Raw genomic sequence first — 22,148 nt, 5'->3', positions numbered from 1 at the left:
AGTTTTTTAACAAGTGAGAGAAAAAGAGAACTAAGTTTGTACCTTAGAAAAAGAACTGGCCGTGGAAGAATGAGATACATGGAGGTCAAGGCAGAATCTAAGAGATCAATTTGAAAGAAATCTTTATGCAGTGACGAAGACTCCACAGCTCACAGAGGCAATGACAGGGGCGCCTGGGTGGCTCAGTCAGTTAAGCGTCTGACTTCAGCTCAGGTCATGATCTCGCGGTCTTTGAATTTGAGCCCTGCGTCGGGCTCTGGGCTGACAGCTCAGAGCCTGGAGCCTGCTTCCGATTCTGTGTCTCCCTCTCTCTGCTTTCCCCTGCTCACACCTCTGTTTCTCTCTCTATTTCTTTCAAAAATAAATAAAGATTACAAAAAAAAAAAAAAAAAGGCAATGATGGAGAGGTTCTGAGTTTACTTTGCCAGGAGCTCCACATAAGCCTTGGGTGTCACGCTGCTGGTGGGAGTGTCGGTGGGCAATGTCACCTGCACAGGACTGGACAGGTGAGGTCCAGTCTGAGATGCTTGCTGATAGGGTCTCATGGGTCCCCCCCATCCACTGTGGGTCAGAATGTACTTAACGTGAAAATAAAATAAAGCACTGAAATAAATGAAACAGAAGAGGGGAAGAACAATGCATAACCACAGTAAAAATGAGGATGGACCATGGGTAGTGGAGAAGGGCCATCCCATGTAAAAAGTTCATCTACTCTTAGTCAAGAAGATGTGTCACTCTGGCCGGCCAGACTCCACACTATACCCACTTGGCTGTGACCACCTGGTGGTGCCTCAGTGGCCCTGGGGTTCCACGCATCCAAATCCCATGAGGGCCCAGGTCATGTGTTCTCCCTGTGCTTCTCTGAGTTGTCAGAGATAGCTTTAAAAAGGCATAATAAATCAAGTTCAAATCATTCCTTTTTTTTTTTTTTAAATTTTTTAAATGTTTTATTTATTTCTGAGAGAGAGACAGAGAGAGCGTGAGCAGGGGAGGGACAGAGAGACAGGGAGACACAGAATCTGAAACAGGCTCCAGGCTGAGCTAGCTGTCAGCACAGAGCCCAACATGGGGCTCGAACCCACGAACTGTGAGGCCATGACCTGAGCCGAAGTCAGAGACTTAACTGACTGAGCCACCCAGGCGCCCCAAGTTCAAATCATTCCTAACACCTTAACCTATGTTCAAAATGTTGCTATTAATATAAGAACACTATTCCTTCACATTGCTTGTAAGTGACTTTACTAGTCCATGTGATTATGTGGAGGGTGTGGGGCAGGGAGCAGAAATTCCTGGAATAAACTGGAGATGTTTCAAATTAAATGATTTTTTTTTTAACTTTTTTTTTTTTTTTGAAAGACAGCATGAACAGGGAAGGGGCAGAGAGAGAGGGAGACACAGGATCTGAAACAGGATCCAGGCTCTGAGCTGTCAGCACAGAGCCCGATGCGGGTATCAAACCCACCGACCGTGAGATCATGGCCTGAGCTGAAGTCGGGCACTTAACCGACTGAGCCACCCAGGCGCCCCTCAAATTAAATGATTTTTTTAAAAGAAGAGTTTAAGGCATTTTCTTTTTTTCCCATGTAGCTGGAATGAAATGAGACTGGAGGAACACGGGTTTCTCTGACAGAAGCTTTAATGGCCTAAGCGGGTTGTGTTTGGGGGAAGTAACACCTCTGCCTTTGACAGAGAAAACCGGCCCAGGGTGCTTGGGGTTTCAGGCTATGCAAAAGCTTCGTTCTAATCATGGAGGAAGAGCTTTTGAAGGTAACCCAGGATCCTGGTGAAGATCAGAAAGAAGAGCATGAGGATTAATTAGAAGATAAAGAACTATTCCTTCCATATTCTTTTTCTTTAAAGTTGCTCTGGGGCGCCTAGGTGGCTCAGATGGTTGAGCATCCGACTTCAGCTCAGGTCATGATCTCACGGTCAGTGGGTTCAAGGCCCCCATCAGGCTCTGTGCTGACAGCTCAGAGTCTGGAGCCTGTCTTTGGGTTCTGTCTCTCCCTCTTTCTCTGTCCCTTCCCTGTTTAAACTGTCTCTCTAAAAAAATAAATAAAATATTAAAAAAAAAGTTGCTCTGAAATTTCTTTAGAACTCACAATGAATTAACCCTAACTTCAGCTGCTTAGAGTCCTTTTGTGACACACAAAGCATAGAAAATTAATAAGAGTTTTATATCTTAGGAGAGGGGACAGTTTGAGCAGTTCCATCTGAACCTCAAGTCAAGTGGGCACCTTCCTCATTAAAACCTTGGGGATCACACATCCCTAAAACATGGTAGCATCACAACTGAATCACAGAGTTTGGTAAGGAAACACATAGACGGGTGTGAAGAGAACAGGAGATAAAACTGCCTTCAAAGGTTCTTTCTCCAACCTAAAACCAGGAGAGGAAGAATCAATGTAAGGTTATACGTAATTCTGGGTCTTCTTTCCATGTCCTGTAGCAACTGGCATGGCTCGTAACCTCTATGGTATTTGCAAGCCCAGACTTCTTTGTACTTGTTATTTAACCAAAATCAAACTTCCTCAGTCCACCGAGTGGCCTCCGTGTAATTCTCCAGCTTACCACCAGAGCCTGAACTCAAATCAAATAATCCTTTAATTCAGTTCCATGCACACATACAGAACGCCTCATTTGTGGCAAGCTTTGGGAAGAGCGAAATAAGACATGCCCCTTACTCTCCCAAGGATTTATCTCCCCAGTACATCATCAACCTTTCACCTATCTTAACACCTACAAATCCAATCCTTGGCCTACCTTATCTGTCTCTGGAAGAATTACTTTCTTTGCCACACACTCTAATTCATGGTCTATATTCGTCATTACCACATGGCTCAGTGTCGCCTTCTTGAGGAAACTCTCTCAGGGTAACTTCTCCTTACGCAATCAGTCCTTCACGGTCTTTGTCCAAATTAGTTCTTTTCTGCTACTCCTTTTTTATTATAGATTAGAAAACAAACCAATGCTTTTATAATAATTAAAATAAAAATACACTATAAAAGTATGTACCCATAGTTGCTCACTTAACACATTCTCTCTTTTTAAGGTTTATTTTTGAGAGAGAGAGAGAGAGAGAGCGAGCGAGTGAGCGCATGTGCAGGGGAAGGGCAGAGAGGGAAACAAAGAATCTGAAGGAGGCTCCTTGCTGTTAGTGAGGAGCCTGAGGTGGGGCTCGAACTCACGAATGGTGAGTCCGTGACCTGAGCTGATGTCAGATGCTTTACTGACTGACTGAGCCATCGAGGTGCCCCACTTTTAATTATTCTTGCTCCTTGTTAGCCTACAGGTGTCTTTTTTAGTTCAATACTCAGCCATAGGCAAATTGAAATATTACTCATTTCATTACATCTTTGTTATCTAATTTTTGAAAAAAAATTTAACTCTTATGTATGCTTTAAATATATTTTCATCAAAATCTTATAGCTAGAGATTAAGTTTATTCAAATCAGGCAGCCAAAACTAACTTACTTTCAGTCCCAAAATGTATTTTTCAATTCAAATAAATGTCATAATATGAATTAAGGAAAAATTATTTTAAAGTTTATTTATATATTTTGAGAGAGTGAGAACACATGTGTGAGCTGGGGAAAGGAAGGGAGAGAGAGGAAGAGAGAATCCCAAGCATTTGGGGCTCGGTCCCACAAACCATGAGATCATGACCTGAGCTAAAATCAAGATCCGGATGCTCAACTGAGTGAACAAACCACTCAGGCGCCCTCAAATTAAGGAAATTAAAAAAAAAAATTAATGTTTTTTAAAAATTTATTTCTGAGAGAGAGAGACAGCACGAGCAGGGGAGGGTCAGAGAGAGAGGGAGACACAGAATCTGAAGCAGGCTCCAGGCTCTGAGCTGTCAGCACAGAGCCTGACACAGGGCTCGAACCCACGAACTGTGAGATCATGACCTGAGCCAAAGTCGGACTCTTAACTGACTGAGCCACCCAGGAGCTCCCTTACTTTGGATTCTAATGCACAGTTAAATTTATAAGCTGCTTTGAAACACAAGTATGATAAAAAACATGACATTTCTTCAGCAAATGTATGTATGTATGTATACTGAATTCTGATCCTACAGCCGTCAGGAAGTTATGCCTCCAGCACAATAAACACAAATAACACCATTAAGCTAATAAGACATCATGATATTAATTTTCTATATATTTAAATAAATGAGAATGTATGCTGCTACAAACTAAAAGATTCTCAGCTAACATGTAATTTTACCACCCTCCGCAATAATTTTACTTTTAATAAAAGGCAGAAAATATCCAAGATGTTGTAAGAACTGTCACCAGGCAAATACATCATGAGGTTAGGTTTTTAACAACTAACTGATTAATGAATACCCAGCCTAAAGGAAAGCCTATAAAAGGTTTATTCACAGGCTTTACCTGATAAATTGTGAAAAACATGTATTTAAGAGAGTCCGTGTCATTAACCTACGGTAATGTAGGTAACGTCAAGCTGTTCAGAGGTACTTTTCTTTCCACTTAAGACATGCTCCAGGGAGCAAACGCCGAGAAGAGCTGTGTGCATTTAAACACATGGAAAAGCTGCCTGGGGCTTCCAGATGTTCACTCTGCTTTGTACCCCATGGGATCTACTTTGAGAACCTCTCACTCTGACAAAAGGGGACAGAAGAAGCAAAGTTGCCCTGCTTTATGGTCATACATGGTGTCTAAATTCACAACCCGACACATACCAAATACCCAGGTTCTTATGTCAGGTTTCAACCTTAACAGAAAACAAGATTAAGAAGGTGAAGACTGGAAACAGAGTTAAGGACACCTTCATTAGTCATTATGGGAGGCTTCCCCCTTGTGTGGCACCCTGGACTTCTACAACCCAGATGGGCATGCCTTAGTAAGATAGGAGACGGAGGAGAGTTCTGTCTTCCCTCATGTCCAGTGGTTCGAGGATTATTTTTATCTATTTAAAAAAAAGTTTTTGGGGCGCCTGGGTGGCTTAGTCGGTTAAGTGTCCGACTTTCGCTTGGGTCATGATCTCGCGGTTCGTGGGTTCGAGCCCCGCGTCGGGCTCTGTGCTGACTGCCAGCTCAGAGCCTGGAGCTTGTTTCAGTCTGTGACTCCCTCTCTCTCTGACCCTCCCCTGCTCACGCTGTCTCTCTCTTCTAGAAATAAATAAAAATATAAAAAAAATAAAAAATAAAAAAATAAAAAAAGTTTTAAGGTTTATTTTTTAAAGAGAGCGAGAGAGCAGATTTTTATGTACTTATTTTTAAATTTTTTAAAATATGTATTTTTGAAAGAGAGAGAGTGAGCGCAAGTGTTAGAAGAGGAGGGGCAGAGACAGAGAGGAACACAGAATCCGAAGCAGGCTCCAGACTCTGAGCTGTCAGCACAGAGCCCAACGTGGGGCTCAAACCCATGAGCAGTGAGATCACAACCTGAGCTGAAGTCAGAAGCTTAACTGACCGAGCCACCCAGATGCCCCAAGAAAGGTTATTTTGAATTTAAGTCAGTTCTCAGGTAGATCATATTATTGTTTTTTAAAAATGTTTATATACTTTAAGAGAGAGTGAGAGAGAGGGTTAAAGACAGAGAGAGGGAGAGCACATCCCAAGCAGGCTCCACGCTGTCAGCACAGAGCCCAACATGGAGCTTGCTCACATGAACCAAGAGATCATGACCTGAGCAGAAATCAAGAGGTAGATGCTTAGCCGACTGAGCCACCCAGATGCCCTTCAGGCAGACCATTTTAAAGAAACAGTGCAGTTGGCAGAAGCTGTGGATCTGTAAATTAATACCTTTAAAACTATTCAAGATCAAGGGGTGTCTGGGTGGCTCAGTTGGTTGAGCGTCCTACTTTTGATTTGGGGTCAGGTCATGATCTCATGGCTCATGGGTTCGAGTCCCGTGTGAGGCTCTGAGCTGATAGCACAGAGCCCACTTAGGATTCTCTCTCTCCCTCTGCCCCTCCACTGCTCACGTGTGCCTGTGTGCGCTCTCTCAAAAATAAACATTAAAAAAAAAAAAAAAACCACAAACACAACTGGAACCCAGGATCAAGGAATCCTTTAAGTCTTTGCTATTCTCTGCATGAGGACACCCCAGAAGGAAGTGGGTCCCCACCCCAGTGGGCACGTCACAGAGGTAGAACAGAGAGCAGGGCCATGTGTCCAGGGTCACTTTGCTTCCTAGGAGCACGGATTTCAGGTCTCCCCAACTTTTATTTCTTAGTTTGCATGGAACAGTATCTTCTCTATCAAAATAAAATCTAAAGTGTGCCATTCTGAGAAGAGACCCACTGTGGTGTGTGGTACCTTTTTAGCTTTTATTTTTAAGTCACTGTTGCCTCACTGATTGGATTCTGTTTACAACATGTTCCCTGGTTCTGAAAGAGATGTGTTTGCCTGCCAACAAATTCTTGATGAATGTCAAAGGTATAACCTTACTTGCGCTAATTCTATTTAAACCAGATGAAATACTAATATCAGAAAAATTTTATCAGTTCGCCCTAGAAGTTTAATTTTAGCTCCCCATCTTTCACGAGAAGGAAATTTTATCAGTAGAGCTAAACACCTCAACTTGGACATATTTTAACAGGTTATAACTTCAGACAGGTGTGTCACGCACAGCACGCACACACACTTTAACTAGCTTTTAAAACTTCCTGGCGGTAGAAGAACAGGCTGCCATTCATAAATAGTAAAAGACCACTTTGGACCCAGAGAAGGTGAAGCCTAGCTCTACGATCTACACCATCGAAACTCTAGGATATCGTATCTGTCAGGCAGGGATACGAATATTTATCTATCTTGTGTGGCTGCTGTGAAAACAGAGGGTAACGTAGGACCAAACCCTACCAGAGGCTCAACAGAGGGCTGGCAGATTTTTCTTTTTTAAAGGTGGTTTTCATTACTGAACAACTTACCAGAACCATATCCAGGTATTGGCCCTTTGGTTTGAAGGTCTGGGAGCCCCACATTCAGAGCGTTGGGTACCATGTTGTCCAGATGTGGCTTGGGCCCAACGGGGTGGGAGGGCGAGTGCTTCATGCCGGGCTGCCTCTGCTGCTGCTGCTGCTGCTGCTGCTGCTGCAGAGCACTCACCATTCGAGCCAGCTGGAGGCCAGGGGTCCAGAGCGAGGGGGAGGCCGAGGGAAAATGGACACATGATAAGCCAATACCCCGAACCTCCTAGGAAAAGATCGCGTAGGACTCGTGTTCTGCTGCTGGAGGTGAGGCAGAGATGCAGCCCTCACCCAGAGCACCAGAGGGACCCTCCCAATCCCACGTACCTGCTGCTCTTGCTGCTGGCGCACAGCTTGAGAAAGCTTCCTCTGGTTCTGTAGCAACTGCTGCTGCTGCTGCTGCTGCTGCAGGAGAAGCTGACATGCCTACAAAACAGGGAAGGAGAGAGAGGGGCAGAGCTTCCTAAGCCGGACGTCCTGACACACTTGAGGGGGTTGTGCCTCTAAGGGCAGGTCGCTGAATCCAGTGGCCAGGAGGAAAGTACCACCAAGTTCCTGGGCTACTGGTCACATCTACTTTCAGCTGAGTGGATACATTAACCCTTAAGCACGCATAAAATGAAGCAAATCAAAGTTAAAGGGCGGGGGGGGGAAGCAAATAATCTTTTTTTAGCTATAGGACAAAAATCTACTCACCAACTGAAACTGGGGAATTTGTGGAAGCTGGCTCAGCATGGCAATTTGTTGAGGAGATAACTGGGGCCCCACATTGAAAAGACCTGGATTCAGGCCACTGTTGGGAAACTGCTTGAGCATTGAGGCAGAAACCTAACAAGAAAAAAGAGGACTCTTTCAGAACTAAGATAAAACTTTTTAAAACAAAATTCTGTAAAAAGAATCTTAATAGGTCTAAAGAAAGCGTCGGTTGTTTTCCTTGAAAAATATCTGTGAAAAATATTAAATGATCAGGAGAAATAGGCCAGTGTTAACAACGGTTACGACTGAGCAGTGAGATTATAAGAGCTTTTAGGGGCACCTCGCTGACTCAGTCGGTAGAGCATGTGACTCTTGATTTCCTAAGTTCGAGCCCTGCATTAGGTATAGGGATTACTTAAAAAAAAAAAAAAAAAAGAGCTTTTAAATTCTCTACAATAAAGGGGCGCCTGGGTGGCTCAGTCAGTTGGGCGCCCAACTTTGGCTCAGGTCATGATCTCACGGTCCATGGGACTGAACCCCGCATCGGGCTTTGTTTTGACGGCTGGGAGCCTGGAGCCTGCCTCAGAGTCTGTGTCTCCCTCTCTCTCTGCCCCTCCCCCGCTCATGCTCTGTCTCTCAAAAATAAAATAAACACTTAAAAAATTCTGTACAATAAAAATTATTATGAGTTTACAATCAGGAAGACTTCTGCGAGACAAAAAAGTTTTAGTGACAATATGACGTTTGCCTGAGAAATTGTTATTGGAAATGGACTGTAAAACAAAACAGACCAAACTTCATAAACAGACTAAATAAATGCCTAAAACAAGATATTTTTGCTATAAAAATAAGAAAAATATATTTGACCTGTAAGTAAGAGACAATGGAGTTTCAACTGATGAATTCTCACACCAACCACTCAGAGTTGCAGAGCAGCAGAGCAAAAGGGCCCAGAAGGTCAAATGACTCAACTGGCTCCTGCCCCACGGTTTTCAGAAGGCAGTTAGGCTGGGCAACAGGAATCTCCAGAGACAGAGGAAAGACTCCCTCCCGTCTTTGGACTGTTCATCTGAGATGTTTTCATGGGGCTGAAATGAGTTTCCTTGCACTTTCATCCGCTGAGCCTACTGAACCAGCTGGTGCCACGAAGAACCCAATCTTCTGTGGGTGGCAGGCAGTTTAGTTTGAGATGCAGACTGGGCTGATTTCTGAGGTGGGTGACACAGGGCAAGTTACGTACTGAGCCTTTCTGAGCCTCATTTTCCTCCAAAACTGGAACAACAATAACTTTAGTGACGGAGAATTTTAGGAGTTAATCCGCATCCAAGGCTTAGAAATGCACTCCATCAATGCTCCTATTACTCCACAGGGATGATTCTTCAAGTGTCCAGAGACAATTACAGTTTCTTGTGTCTCATCTTCAGACTAAACATGCTCACTTCTTTCATGCGTATCTCATCCAATTTCTCAATGTGGAGCCCAGGACAGAAAGCCATTTTCTACAGCAGCTGAGTACTGAGTAGATCTGGCCATCACTACCCATTCTGTTGAAAGCCAGGCTTTTTATTAACAATGCCTGAGATCTCCGTTTCTCTGATGGTCACATCCTAACCCCCAACTCACACATTAAGTTTACTGTCAATTAAAATCTACAATATTTTAAAACAGGTGTTGCTCTCTTGTTGAATATTTAAGCAGCTGGGTTGAACTGTATTAATGTATGTTTTGATCTTAGGACCTTATCTTTATGTGCATGGCACATGGATGTTTGATAAACATCTAATAAATAAGTAAATATATTTCACTTAATTAACTATTTTTTTAAATGTTTATTTTTTAAACTATTTTGAGACACAGAGAGTATGAGAGGGGGAGAGGGGCAGGTGGAGAGAGTGAGAGAGGGAATCCCAAGCAGGCTCTATGCTTAGTGCAGAGCCTAACATGGGGCTTGATCCCATGAATCATGAGGTCATGACCTGAGCTGAAATCAAGAGTCCAATGCTTAACCGACTAAGCCACCCAGGCACCTCACAATTAATTTTTTAAAGATTTAACTTTTTAAAAGAGTAATCTTGGGGCACCTGGGTGGCTCAGTTGGTTAAGCAGCCAACTTCGGCTCAGGTCATGACCTCACAGTTTGTGGGTTCAAGCTCTGCATCAGACTCTGCTGACAGCTCAGAGAATGAAGCCTGCTTCCAATTCTGTGACTCTCTCTCTCTGCCCCTCACCCACCCCTGCATTCTCTCTCTCTCAAGATTAAATATTTTTTTTTGTTTTATTTTTTTAAATATTAAAAAAAAAAGTAATCTTTACCCCCAATGTGGGGCTTGAACTCACAACCCAGAGACCAAGAGTTGCATGCTCCACCAACTGAGCCAGCTTGGTGCCCCATGAATAGTATATTTTATTAATAGTCACACCACCAAATTCTTTCCTACCCTATTATTCTGCCTATTCTCAGTTTGTGTTTCCCTATCTGGTCACTGATGGAAATGCTGAACTTGATAGAGCAGAAGATAATCTAGTAGTACATTCCTAAAAACTTCTTTTCAATCTGAAAGTGATCCAGCTGGGGAAGAGTCAATCATTTACTAATCCACACAACTGCTGTAGCATTTAGTTTATATTTTTTCATCTTGTCCAAAACAAAGAGACAGCTTGTCAAATGGTTTGTCAAAACAGAGATTTCAACAACTATATCGTTCTGATAATCCACAATTTTTAAACTAATCAATAAAATGAATTAAGACTTGTTTGCAAATTTATGATTCTTGATTTCCTATCACAGGTGCTCAAAAAGCCATCTTTTTGATAATCTAGTGTAGATTATCAAAGTCTAGTCTAGATTATCATTATGATAATTATCATTATCATTGTTTAGAATTGGCACCAGTTCATCAGTATTTAAACCACTTCCCTTACTGTTTGAAGAGTTGTTAAAAAAAAAACTTCCCCATTCTCCTCACTTCCTTGTAGGGGAGAGGTGCCTTCTTCCTCTTTCTACTCTGAGAATCCACAAAGAGGGGCATCTACCTTGCCCCTGGGCCTCCTGCCCCTTTTTCTTGGCAGCAAACTTATAGGGAGGGTTGCCCCATTCCAATTACTACTGGCTAAGTTTGTAATTCAGTGTTAGGAAGCTCAAATTCTCTAGAATCAACTTTCTCAGTAGTAAAGGGGATATTTTGCCTCTACATGCCTTTCTTTTGTCTTAAAAATTCAGGATTTGTGCAAGAGAGCATAGTAGTCATTAATACATTCCCCTCGAAGGTCCCCAGCAGTCCTCAAAGATCACAGAAGGGCTCTGTGATTCTTGTGACAAGTTGTTTTTCTGTTATAGGATTTAATCCATCTCAATCCTTTTGGATTAACAACTTTATTCTTTTTTTTTTTTTTTTTTTTTTTTACCATTTATTTATCATTGAGAAACAGAGAGAGACAGAGCATGAGTAAGGGAGGGGCAGAGAGAAGAGAAGACACAGAATCTGAAGCAGGCTCCAGGCTCTGAGCTGTTAGCACAAAGCCTGATGTGGGGCTCGAACCCACAAACTGTGCGATCATGACCTGAGCTGAAGTCGGGCGCTGAACTGACTGAGCCACCCAGGCACCCCCCGGACAACTTTATTCTTTTTTTTTTTTTTAAATAGTTTATTGTCAAGTTGGTTTCTATATAACACCCAGTGCTCATCCCCCCACAAGTGCCCTCCTCTATGCCCATCACCCCCCCCCTTCAGTCCTACGTGTGTTCTCAGCTGAACAACTTTATTCTTAACGTAGATCACAAAAGGGGTGCAAATTTTAAATCCACTTAATTTAATTTTCCTTTAACCATTTAATACACATACAACTAGTGATTCTTCTAGTCACAGGATTGCACCAAACCAATTCTGAAGGCTCTTTCAACCTGCCTATCGCTTTGCAAGTCTCCACCTATTTTATGTTCTAATCTCCCAGCACAACTCGTACACATATCCATCCCTGCTTGCTACCCTTACTTTCCATCTTTTGAAAATACCTCCTTAAAATCTTAGTCATCAGAAAGCTTTCATCAGAAGACCCACTGGGTCTTCCCACTGTATCTTTCTTTAGCATAAGAGTTCTATGAACGCTTCCGAGTCCCAGTCTCTGCCACATTCTCAAGAATACCTGTCTACCTTTCCTTTGATGCCTTCTAGTCTAGAAACAAGTTCGAGTCTCCTGTCCGGGGCTCAGCAACTCATCTTCTTCCAAGATCTCAGCCACTTTTCACTTAAGCCATCAGTGCTATCACTTGGGGAAGTATTTTGGGTTAAAGTAACGGTTTTCCCAGCTCTTTCTTCCCTATTCTCTAAGAGATGCTGAGTGTTGCCAACCAATGAGAACATTTGTTTGATTTTCTATTTTAACGACTGGACTCCTAACAAATGTGAGCTCAGTGCGAGCACACCACAGTGCACTGTGCCTCTGCACCAGTTGTTGGTTTTTTTTCTAACATTTATTTATTATTGAGAGACAGAGCACGAGCACGAGAGGGGCAGACATAGAATCTGAAGCAGGCTCCAGGCTCTGAGCTGTCAGCACAGAGCCTGACGTGGAACTCGAATTCACAGACTGCGAGATCATGACTTGAGCTGAAGTTGGTCACCTAACCCATGGAGCCACCCAGGCGCCCCATCTCTGCACCAGTTTTACGGGCTGCATTCTGAAGGACTTGGTATTAAAAAAATGGTAAAAAATGTGATAATAACCTTTAAGCACGGATTATGGGTTGAAATGATAATTTAGATATACTGGCTTAAAGAATACATATTATTAAAATTAATTTTACCTGCTTCTTCTTATCTTTCTTAATGTGGCTACCAAAAACTTGGAGTTACACTATGGCAGTTGTGTTACATTTCTATGGGGCAGTGGTGCTCCTAGGCCATCAGCATTGCTTCTCATTTCCCTTCCAAAGGGAAAGGATTCTAGGGTTCACGGGAAATCTACTCTGCTTATTTTGTTTTCCAACCTGCTGGCCTCCAAAATAAATAGCCATTATCTGAGCTCTCCTTTCTTCCCACTTCTCCATTCAGTTCTAAAAGCTCCACTGAACAAATCAGCTGGTCTCCTGATCAACCCATTCTTCAGTCTTGAGACTGTAGGACATTCCTTTGCCAAGCGCCCATTCTCCCCACCCACCTCCCATATTCCTACCACTTGAAATTAGCTACAGAAACTACCATTCTGAGTGAAACCTGCATATGATCCAGTATCCGAGAAAACAAATCCATACTAGGAGACAAATATAGGATTCTTCATAGCAGCACTGCTCCTAATAGCAGAAACCTGGAAACTACCCAAATGTCTGCTGGTAGTGGAAAAGATAAATGATGGCGTATTCATGTAACAGAGTACTATATGAACCATAACTGCCCAAATCAACATGGGGAAATCTCACAAACAGTATCAAGTGAAAAATAAAAGTCAGAGAAGGCTATCATCTGCAAGTTTTTATTACATAAAGTGGAAAAAAGGCAAAACGAAACTATATTGTTTAAAGACAGATACAGAAAGACTATAAAGAAATGCTAACATAAGGGCCTCTGGCTGGTTCAGTGGGTCGAGTGTGCTGGCTCTTGATCTAGGGGTTGTGGGCTTGAGTCCCATGTTGGGTGTAGAGATTACTTAAAAATAAAAATCTTAAACCAAAAAAACCCAAAAAACAAAAACCAAACCAAAACAAAAAAACCCGAGAAGAAAAAAATGCTAACACCAGGTGTTTTTATACTTTAAATTTAATTTGAATGCCGGCATCTCATGTGTGCTATGAATTGACAGAACAATTATAAAGGTTACACTTTGAGGACTTCCTATCTAGCTCTGCCTAATGTTTCCCTTCCCCAGACAGCACACGCACTGTCCTTCTCCAATGAATACAAAAGGACCAGAGAGAAGCACCACTAGGCTCCTGGCAAATGGTTATTCATACCTGGGATGCAGAGTAATTACAGTGCAGGTTTGCACATTCCCGTAGCAGGAAGTTAATTATTCTGGCTTAAAAGCCCTTCAATCTCCAGCTGGGCTAGAGAAAGGGACGATCTAGTTGGAGTCAATATGGCATTTAACGGAGCACTGCAGGTGCAAAATGACAGCAATTTAAACCAAGACAAAAGCCTAGTAGAGTACGATTACTTTCCGAATATTTGAGTAACAGGAGGAAAAAGGCAAGGCAGAAACCCAAGGCCTGGAATATCTATAACAAATGTCAATGTCTTCTTTCTATGTTCATGTTGAATACTGACTGCCCCTAAAGGCAGTTAAAAATGGATGTAAAATTTGATATTATCAAAAAACTTCAGTGTTCATGTACCTTGACACATAAATTTCATTCTGGACAACTAAATTTGGAAATAATGTGGGCAAAAGATCTATGTATAAGGACTGCATATAAGTTCTAAGTATGTGGGTTTCTCTACTGCATTATTTAGAACACTAAAAAAATTAGAAATAATTTAATATCCAATAATGGGGGAAGAGAATGTCCCAGGAAATCAAAGTAAGTCTACCTGACGGAACGCTATGCCTTCTTCACTAAGGACGATCAACAGGAAGACTATGCAGTAACAGGGGAAAATACTATGTATGGCCCAAAGTTAACAGAAGCAGAGGACACAGTGACCATGAATGTCATTATGTGAAAAGCATGTCTGCATATGAACAGTCTGAATAGGGGATTTTGTAAAAATAATCCCTGTCATTACATCTGGGTTGGGGGTTTCTGGAAGAATTTTTTCTCCATTATCCAAACTTTCATTGTGGTTATTATATTGCCTCTACTTAAAGAAAAAAAAAAAGAAAGCTACCCAGCTCCTTTGTTTTTTAACATATGGAAATGTTAGGAAAAATGGAAATTTCCACTGTTTAATATTCTGCCCCCATTATGCATCAAATAAATGTTAAACCACGTTTTGCTAAACAAATCTCAAAAATGTAGAATGCAAATGCTTTTACTTTCCATGCACAGCAGATACTTTGGTCATCAAGAGATTGGTGGCTTTTAAGTCTCTTAGGCTAAGTTTTTTCCTAACAACATTCCACTTCCTAAATCATTCTGAAATGCCTCTTCCCATGACTTGACACATATTTACTCAAAATGCTTGCCCTGCACAGTTGTGGAAGTTCAGAATCCAGGAGTGAACAAAGCAGACCCAGACCCGCCACTGTGAACCTTACCACAGGCCTGGGGGTGGGGCAAGCGACGGCAGGGGTGCCGTGCTGCCCACAGCGTGGCCTGGGAAAGCCTCTCTGCAGCAGAGATCTGAAGCAAATACAGATGGAGCCGTGTGGCAGTCTGGGAGAAGTGTTCTAGAAGCACGCTTGGTGCACTGGGGCCAGTTGACTGGAGAGTGGCGGGTGGGGGTGGCAGGGGGTCAACAAGAGCATCAGGCCACGGCGACGAGCTGGCTTTGTATTCTTAGTGAGAGAGAGAAGGAGCCATGAGAGGTTAAAGCAGTAACATGATTTACCCTTAACTTTCTGTGATGCTGGAACAGCTCCACCTCTGCAGTATTCATTCCGCAGCCACCAACCAGGCGTGTCTATTTAAATTTAAATCAATTAAAATTAACATTTCAGTTCTTCCACTCCAATGGTCACATTTCAAGCGCTCAGGTGGCTAAGGCCTACCCTGGACAGTGTGGTTTTAGAGGAGCAGTCAGCACACTGGGTGGGGAACAGACTGGAGGCAGGCAGGTGTCAAATAAAGCAGACAGGACCAGTCAGGAGGCCATTTCTAGGAGAGAAATGGTGGTCACTCGCCATGGGTCATATTAAAGGAGGCGGTAGGAAAGGGTCAAATTCAGGACAAAGTTCTAAAGGCGGACTTGCTGACGGACTGAATGTGGACCATGAGAGGTCTCACCACTAGTTCTGTGTCCTGAGCACCTGCAAAGGGGAAGTGCTGTATATTTGGAAAAAGAGGATGTTTTAGAGGGGAGTCTGGGATGAAATCACAAGCTCGGTTTTGGACATGTTGACATGAAGTGCCTGTAGGGCATCCTAGCAGAATGCCCAGAAGCCTGTGGGACTGAGAACAGAGATCTGGGCTGAAGACACATTTTTGGCGCTGTCGGTACCTAAAGTCATTTGCTGGGTGAAATCACCCAGCAGTGGCTGCTGATGGTGAGGAGAAGTTCAAGGATGGTGACTGGGTCACTCTGGTTTTTTTTTTTTTTTTTTTTTTTTTNNTTTTTTTTTTTTTTTTTTTTTTAATATTTTTATTTATTTTTGAGAGAGCGAGAGAGAATGAGAGACAGCCTAAGCAGGGGAGGAGCAGATAGAGGGAGACACAGAATCTGAAGCAGGCTCCAGGCTCCGAGCTGTCAGCACAGAGCCCCATGCAGGGCTCGAACTTAAGAGCCGTGAGATCATGACCCAAGCAGAGGTAAGGTGCTTAACCAACTGAGCCACCCACGCGCTCCGATGTTTAAATGTTGGGGAGGCAAGGAGGGCTTGTAAAGGAAATGGAGAAGGCAAGGCAGGTGGAGAACCAACATGTCCAAAAGCCAGATGAATGACAAGTCTCAAAAGGGATGGCATGATCAACTACGTCAGATGCCACGGATACGCGGAGTAAGAGACCGGAGAATACGCTGTGGTATCCCACAACACAAAGGTCACCTGTGACCTTCACAACATTTTAATTCCCACTGCCACTGCCTTACCTGGACTCCTGGACTAGCCTTGTAACTGAGCTCCTTTGCTCCAGTAAGTCTGCCATTCAAACACGTCTGCCATGTTATTGTCAATGTTATTTTTCCAAAACCTAAGTTTTCCTACATCAACAATCTTGCCTGATACTACCTTATCTATAGCAGCAGCAGCTAACCCTTAGGGTGCAGATAAAAATCAGCAGGGGATTGCTAGGCCCTAACTCCCAAGACTGTGTCTCAGTAGATTGCGGAAGACCTGGAAACTGTATTTTTTTAAGAAGCAGCCCAGATAACAGTTACAAGGGACAGAGTCCAAACTCCTTAGCAAGGCAAACAAAGCTTTTCCAAATCTGGTGCCAAACTCCCCGACTAGTTTTTTCCTATTCCACTCTAGACAACATCTATATGCTTCAACAAGCTTGATCTAATTATTCAAACCAACTGCATTTTTCCAAACATGCCGTGTTCTTCCAGATATTACTGCCCCATGTCCTCCAAGCTGCTCCTGCTGCACATTTAAACCCGGCTGCGCTCAGCAAACTCTGACTCATTCTTCAAGACCCAGCTTAAATGTCACTGCTAGTGCGGGGCCTCGCCCAGCTCCCAAACTGTGTTAAACATTTCTCTATCACATTTGTCGCACCGCCTGTTTGCTGACCGTTCTGCCATCACCCCTGGCAACTCCAGGAGGTTGTCAGGAGGCGCTGGTTTCGCCACCTGTGTAAGGCCCACACACTACCAGGCACACTGCAGACAGTCAATAACCCCGGGACTGTGGCCTGATGTGCTGGAGGGCGCTCCTGGGGTTACGAAGACACAGCCACTGTGCAGTGCTGGGGAAGCCAGGAGCAGCGCTGAGAGGGCAGACTGCTACCTGGGACCTGGAGAACGACCAGCACTTAGAGGGATGAGGAAGGAGGGACACTTAAGAGGACTCCCAGAAACCCAGGGCGGGACCATGGAGATGACAGGGCGGGGCGTTGAACATTCCTTCCTCTACTAAGACAGTTACAGACTCAATGTCAAAAACAGAATTTGAAATCTATAGGTTATGGTTTAAAAATGTATATATACACACACACGTATCTTTGAGAGAAAGAGAGAGGGTGTGCACATGACGGGGAGAGGGAGAGGAAGATGGAGAGAGAGAGAGAGAGAGACAGAATCTTAAGCAGGCTCCAAGCTCAGCTCAGAGCCTGACTCGCAGCTCAATTTCACAACCCTGGGATCATGACCTGAGCTGAAAGCAAGAGTCGGACGCTTAACGGACTGAACCACCCAGGTACCCTCAAATAAAATGTTTTAAGACTTTGTCATGAAAGATATTTCAAAAAACAAAATAGCAACAAAACAATGTGTTGACTGGACCTAGTAAGTGCCCCGCCCCCTTCTGTAGGGTGGGAGGGACTCAACGCTCTTGATCTTAATTCACTAAAGGAACATTCTCACGAGACTAAGGTCACACGCTGAATCTTCACACAGGCTCACCAGCTTTTATATTGCTCTTCAAGACCCATTTTCTCACAGACATATGAGGGACTCTGTGGTAGACTGGCGCAAATCTGTCACCTGCAGCCTGCAAACAACTCATTGCACACCTCCTACTAAGAAACGGACCTAAAGGGTTTCCCAGAGGACCATATCCCCCAATACAGAGCTGCTCTGTGAATAAGTCTCTGCCACATCATTTGTTCTGAACACACTCCCCTGGAGCACCGAGTCAGTACTTCACCATCCAGCTCCTTAAAACTCCTCTCAGAATACCTTAGAGCCTGGCTATTCTCCTGTTTACCTGTGGGGAGTCCTCAAGGGCAACAGATTTCAGAATATTGGCACATTGGAATTTATACAGTAGTTTCAATTACATGCAATTAAAACAATCCATGCAGCATTGGAAAAAATACAGAGAGATCGGAAAGGAATATAATCATAATGCTTTTCATATAAAAGCATCTTTGTGTGTACAATACAATAAAAAAAGAAGTTTGACATTTTGTTCTAAAAATCTTGATCTGGATATTTCACATAAAAATTTTTTTGTTTAATGTTTATTTTTCAGAGAGAGAGAGAGACAGACAGATAGACAGAGTGTGAGTAGGGGAGGGGCAGAGAGGGAGGGAGACACAGAATCTGAAGCAGGCTCCAGGCTCTGAGCTGTCAGCACAGAGCCCGATGCGGGACTTAAACCCATGAACCCTGAGATCGTGACCTGAGCCAAAGTCAGACGCTTAACCAACTGAGCCACCCAGGTGCCCCAAGATTTTTTACATTTGAGACATCTGGGTAACTATTATTCCTTCTCTGCCCACAAAACTGGTCAGTTGGTGACTGGTTACCACCTGTACAGGCTTTCCTGCCGAATCGTGGAAACATAAAATCACTTACCTGGGGGGAAATAAACTGGGGAGGCACTTGTGCCCGGAGATTAGGAGAAGAATTTAGTGGCTGCACTGGCGTGTGCATACCTCTCGATTGTGCTGTGCTATTTCCAAACAAACCATGATTGCCACCCTGCAAACATAACAGCAGCAGTAAGGCTTTTTTGTTAATGTCAGAAAATGTGAAAAAGAAACAGTTCTGGCTTTCTGTCCCTCAGAAGAATCATATCCTGTGTTCCGTGGAATCACAGAATTTTATAAGCGAAAAATTCTCAGTCTTGGAATGCTTGGGAAAATTATCCAAATCAAATCATGCACACAGCACCACCACCCCTGCAGTCTGAGGCACTCTATAACCAAAAGGCTTAAATTCGGTCAAATGTTTCAAAAAAGCACTACCTTTTTTGTCTTGGAATTGAAAGGTATAGGCAATATACTATTTACTTAAACTACTCTCTTTCTTTTAAAGATTGGGTTTACCAAGTTTATTCTCAAGTCCAATAATCTGAGCTCCACCTTGAAAGGCACTTGATTACAAATGCAGGGTTCTGAATAATATCAATTATAAAACAACACTAAGACATTAACGTCTCCGAATTGATTAGTTCAATCATAGAATCAGTGCCACCCGCTTGTGGTCTAGTTCCATGAGAAGTCTACTCCAGACTTCAACATCCTTTCCTATCTTGGGGCTGCTTGATCCCTTCTTTGCTAGATGAGAAAATCTAAATCAAGAGCGAGATTTAAAAAAAAAAAAAAAAAAAAAAAAAAGGAAAGGAAAGGAAAGGAAAAAGTGAAAAACCATTCAGGGGCACTAAAAAAAAAAAAAAAAAAAACCAACCAAAAAAAACCATTACTCACCTGTAACTTTTCATTCCAGTGCATGAATGTCAGTCTAGTTTAAAAAAAGCTTAATTCCCTGCTTTCTGGAGGACTAAGTCACTGGACCACTTCTAGGCTATAACAATCAAAGAGCTACAGAAAACTGAGCTATATGATGGCCCTTCTGTTCTGACTCATTTTGAGCCGAGAAAAGCCCTTCAGCGAAAAAGCCTATTTGATAACTTGCCACTGTTCCGTCTGAGATGGTGAAGGTTTCTACACCATCTTCACTTGGCCTCTTCAAGGCCCAGCTCAGAGCTCATCCTCATAAAGGAAGGCTTCCCCCAATTTTCTTCCTCGGTTCACATTCAAATTAACTGACCCGCTTCTATGTTCTCAAAACACTTTAAGTCGTTCCTTGATGGCACTGATGAGCAAGTCATGTTATAGTTATTTTCCAAGCTGGTGGTCTTTCCACCACCAGCTTAATATTTCCTTTTCTGTATTCCCAGAAATCAATAAAGTCCTAGTCTGTAGGAGGCTAACATCACGACCCACCAACTTCATATATTTGGCAACATGCCACTGCACATCCTTAGCCAGATCAGATGCACCACTGCCTATATCTAGTCTGTGTATTCTGATGGAAGTCACCATCTTATCCCTGGTTTCGTGGGGATAAAGGTAATTTTAAAGAAGAATTTTGTAACAGCACCATTAAGCTCTAGAATACTAAAGATATTTCAATGGCTTAATGATTCAAAATAGATTAAGGGACTGTTACTGGAAAATTAATGAATTTAAAAGTACTGAAAATAAAAATGGCTATGAACATAAAGTAGAAAAGGCAATCAAAACCTGTGTCTATGTCATAAAAGAAAATCAAAGATCCACCATGAATTTTAAGTCTCCCCAAAGGACTCTTTAAACATTAAAAGACCTTTAATTCTACAAACACTAATGTCTCCTCTTCCCCTGTCTTACTAAGCTAAACTGTCGCTCCAAGGTGATGTGGCTTGGCTCTTAACTTCTCTGAGATCATGGTAGCTGGTAGCTTACCTCCTGATCATCCTCAAGAACACAAGAAACATCTGTTTCATTGAGAATATTCTGCTAAGGTCATTCTCATACTTCACTGTCAAAGTAATGACCTTGTTATTAAATGCTAATTATTCATGGACAGGTGCTTGGATGGTAGGGATTCTGGTAGCTGAAATCCTTGCCAGAATCCATTTTAACTGGTCCAAAACTGCGTTGTGAGGATCATTTTAAATTCCAACAGCTCTTTTGGTAAGACATATTAAAAGGAATTTGACTTTTTTTAATTTTCTTTTTTAGTTTTTATAAAATCAGGCCCTACCTACAGATTCGCAGTGGACAGACGCCTCCTAACCCCGTCAGACGTTTCAGGTTTTCTTTATCAAACTATCCCTAAAATCGTATCAAGCCCTGTGATACGTCCAATATGGGTAACAGTACAGATGAGTGGGCAGTAGTCTATCAGACACCTTCTCTCTTTTTAAATATGGAACCTGGCACTGTTCATTTTCTTGGCTTAGAAGTAGCTATTTTGTATAGTAATATGTTTAGTGGTGATCATATAGATTCAGGTTTTTTTAAAGCATATTTAGAAATTAGGGAAACAGTCATCAAACGTTTATATGTTAATGGCACTTAATCTGGTTATTTCTGATTATACAATAGCTTCACTGCTGTATGATGACCCGAGTCTAATATTTATTGGTGATATTTGCCTCAACTACAGTGTTTAACTCAGAAAGGCATACAAATTAAAAACAATGTTACCAAGCTGATTGAAATCTGTGATTTGAAAATAAAAACCTCATGTTTTAATTTTTAATTAGGAAGTATATTAAGTCTGCATGAAAATGGCGTGAAAAAAACCCACAACCATATTTGGTTGATTCACAATGGACTTTGTAGCAATCCACCAATTAAAAAACAAAACAAAACAAAAACAAACAAACAAAAAACCCCTAAAGCCCCAAACCAAACCAAACTAAAGAAACCAAAGAGGAATGACTTTTTCTTAGTGTCCAGCATATGGGTACTTTGGCTGGTTTATTACGTTATACTAAAAATTATAGTAGTATTGTATTAGTATTGGTAAAATGCCATTAGTATGGCCTTTGATAAACATAGGATCCTGGAGGCATGTTTATAATCATCATTACTCAAGAGTGTCAGGGCTATTTTATAGTTTGTATACCTCAATCCTAAACAAAAAAGCCGCCCCAAACCACTGATGCAATTATTTCTTATCTGTTTACATAAGCATTACACATCTATGTTCTCTTCGGAAGCATTAAGAAATGCGGTGAAACATAAAAAAAAAAAGAAAACAAGAAATTACCCATAACTCCCAAACCAGAGATAACCAACTGAATACACGGATATAACATAATCCATTGAGAAAATGTGCTCAGGCAACAATTAGACGTGTATGAAAGGCCTACGTGTAACCGGAGGACTACAGTGTGAGAGAGGTTTTACATCATCCTTTAACTTGTATGTGAAAGCCCTCATGTGGAAACAGAATGGATACAATTAATAATTAAATATCCTTCTGTTATACCCTGAGGTGAAAGGCACAATGACAGGTAAGTGGCCACAGAACTGTGGC

General features: G+C 42.3%; 1 protein-coding gene across 3 annotated transcripts in view; it reads right to left on the bottom strand.

Annotated features, from left to right (window-relative positions):
- Nucleotides 1–22,148, bottom strand: part of TNRC6B (trinucleotide repeat containing adaptor 6B) — a 241,071-nt gene that overhangs the window by 13,332 nt on the left and 205,591 nt on the right. For 2 of the 3 annotated variants that reach the window (XM_039236196.1, XM_039236206.1), the window contains 4 exons: nucleotides 18,690–18,815; nucleotides 7,636–7,767; nucleotides 7,267–7,365; nucleotides 6,901–7,090 (listed from right to left, as the gene is read on the bottom strand). In XM_039236196.1, coding sequence (XP_039092127.1) covers nucleotides 6,901–7,090; nucleotides 7,267–7,365; nucleotides 7,636–7,767; nucleotides 18,690–18,815 — 547 coding nt within the window. Of the gene's footprint in view, nucleotides 1–6,900; nucleotides 7,166–7,266; nucleotides 7,366–7,635; nucleotides 7,768–18,689; nucleotides 18,816–22,148 lie in introns of all 3 variants that reach the window. The other variant, XM_039236190.1, reaches the window with a different exon arrangement.

Source organism: Hyaena hyaena, unplaced genomic scaffold (genome assembly GCF_003009895.1).
Source record: "Hyaena hyaena isolate Hyena2069 unplaced genomic scaffold, ASM300989v1 scaffold_4, whole genome shotgun sequence".
Lineage (NCBI taxonomy): Eukaryota > Metazoa > Chordata > Mammalia > Carnivora > Hyaenidae > Hyaena > Hyaena hyaena.
This window is presented reverse-complemented; position numbering and strand designations above follow the sequence as displayed.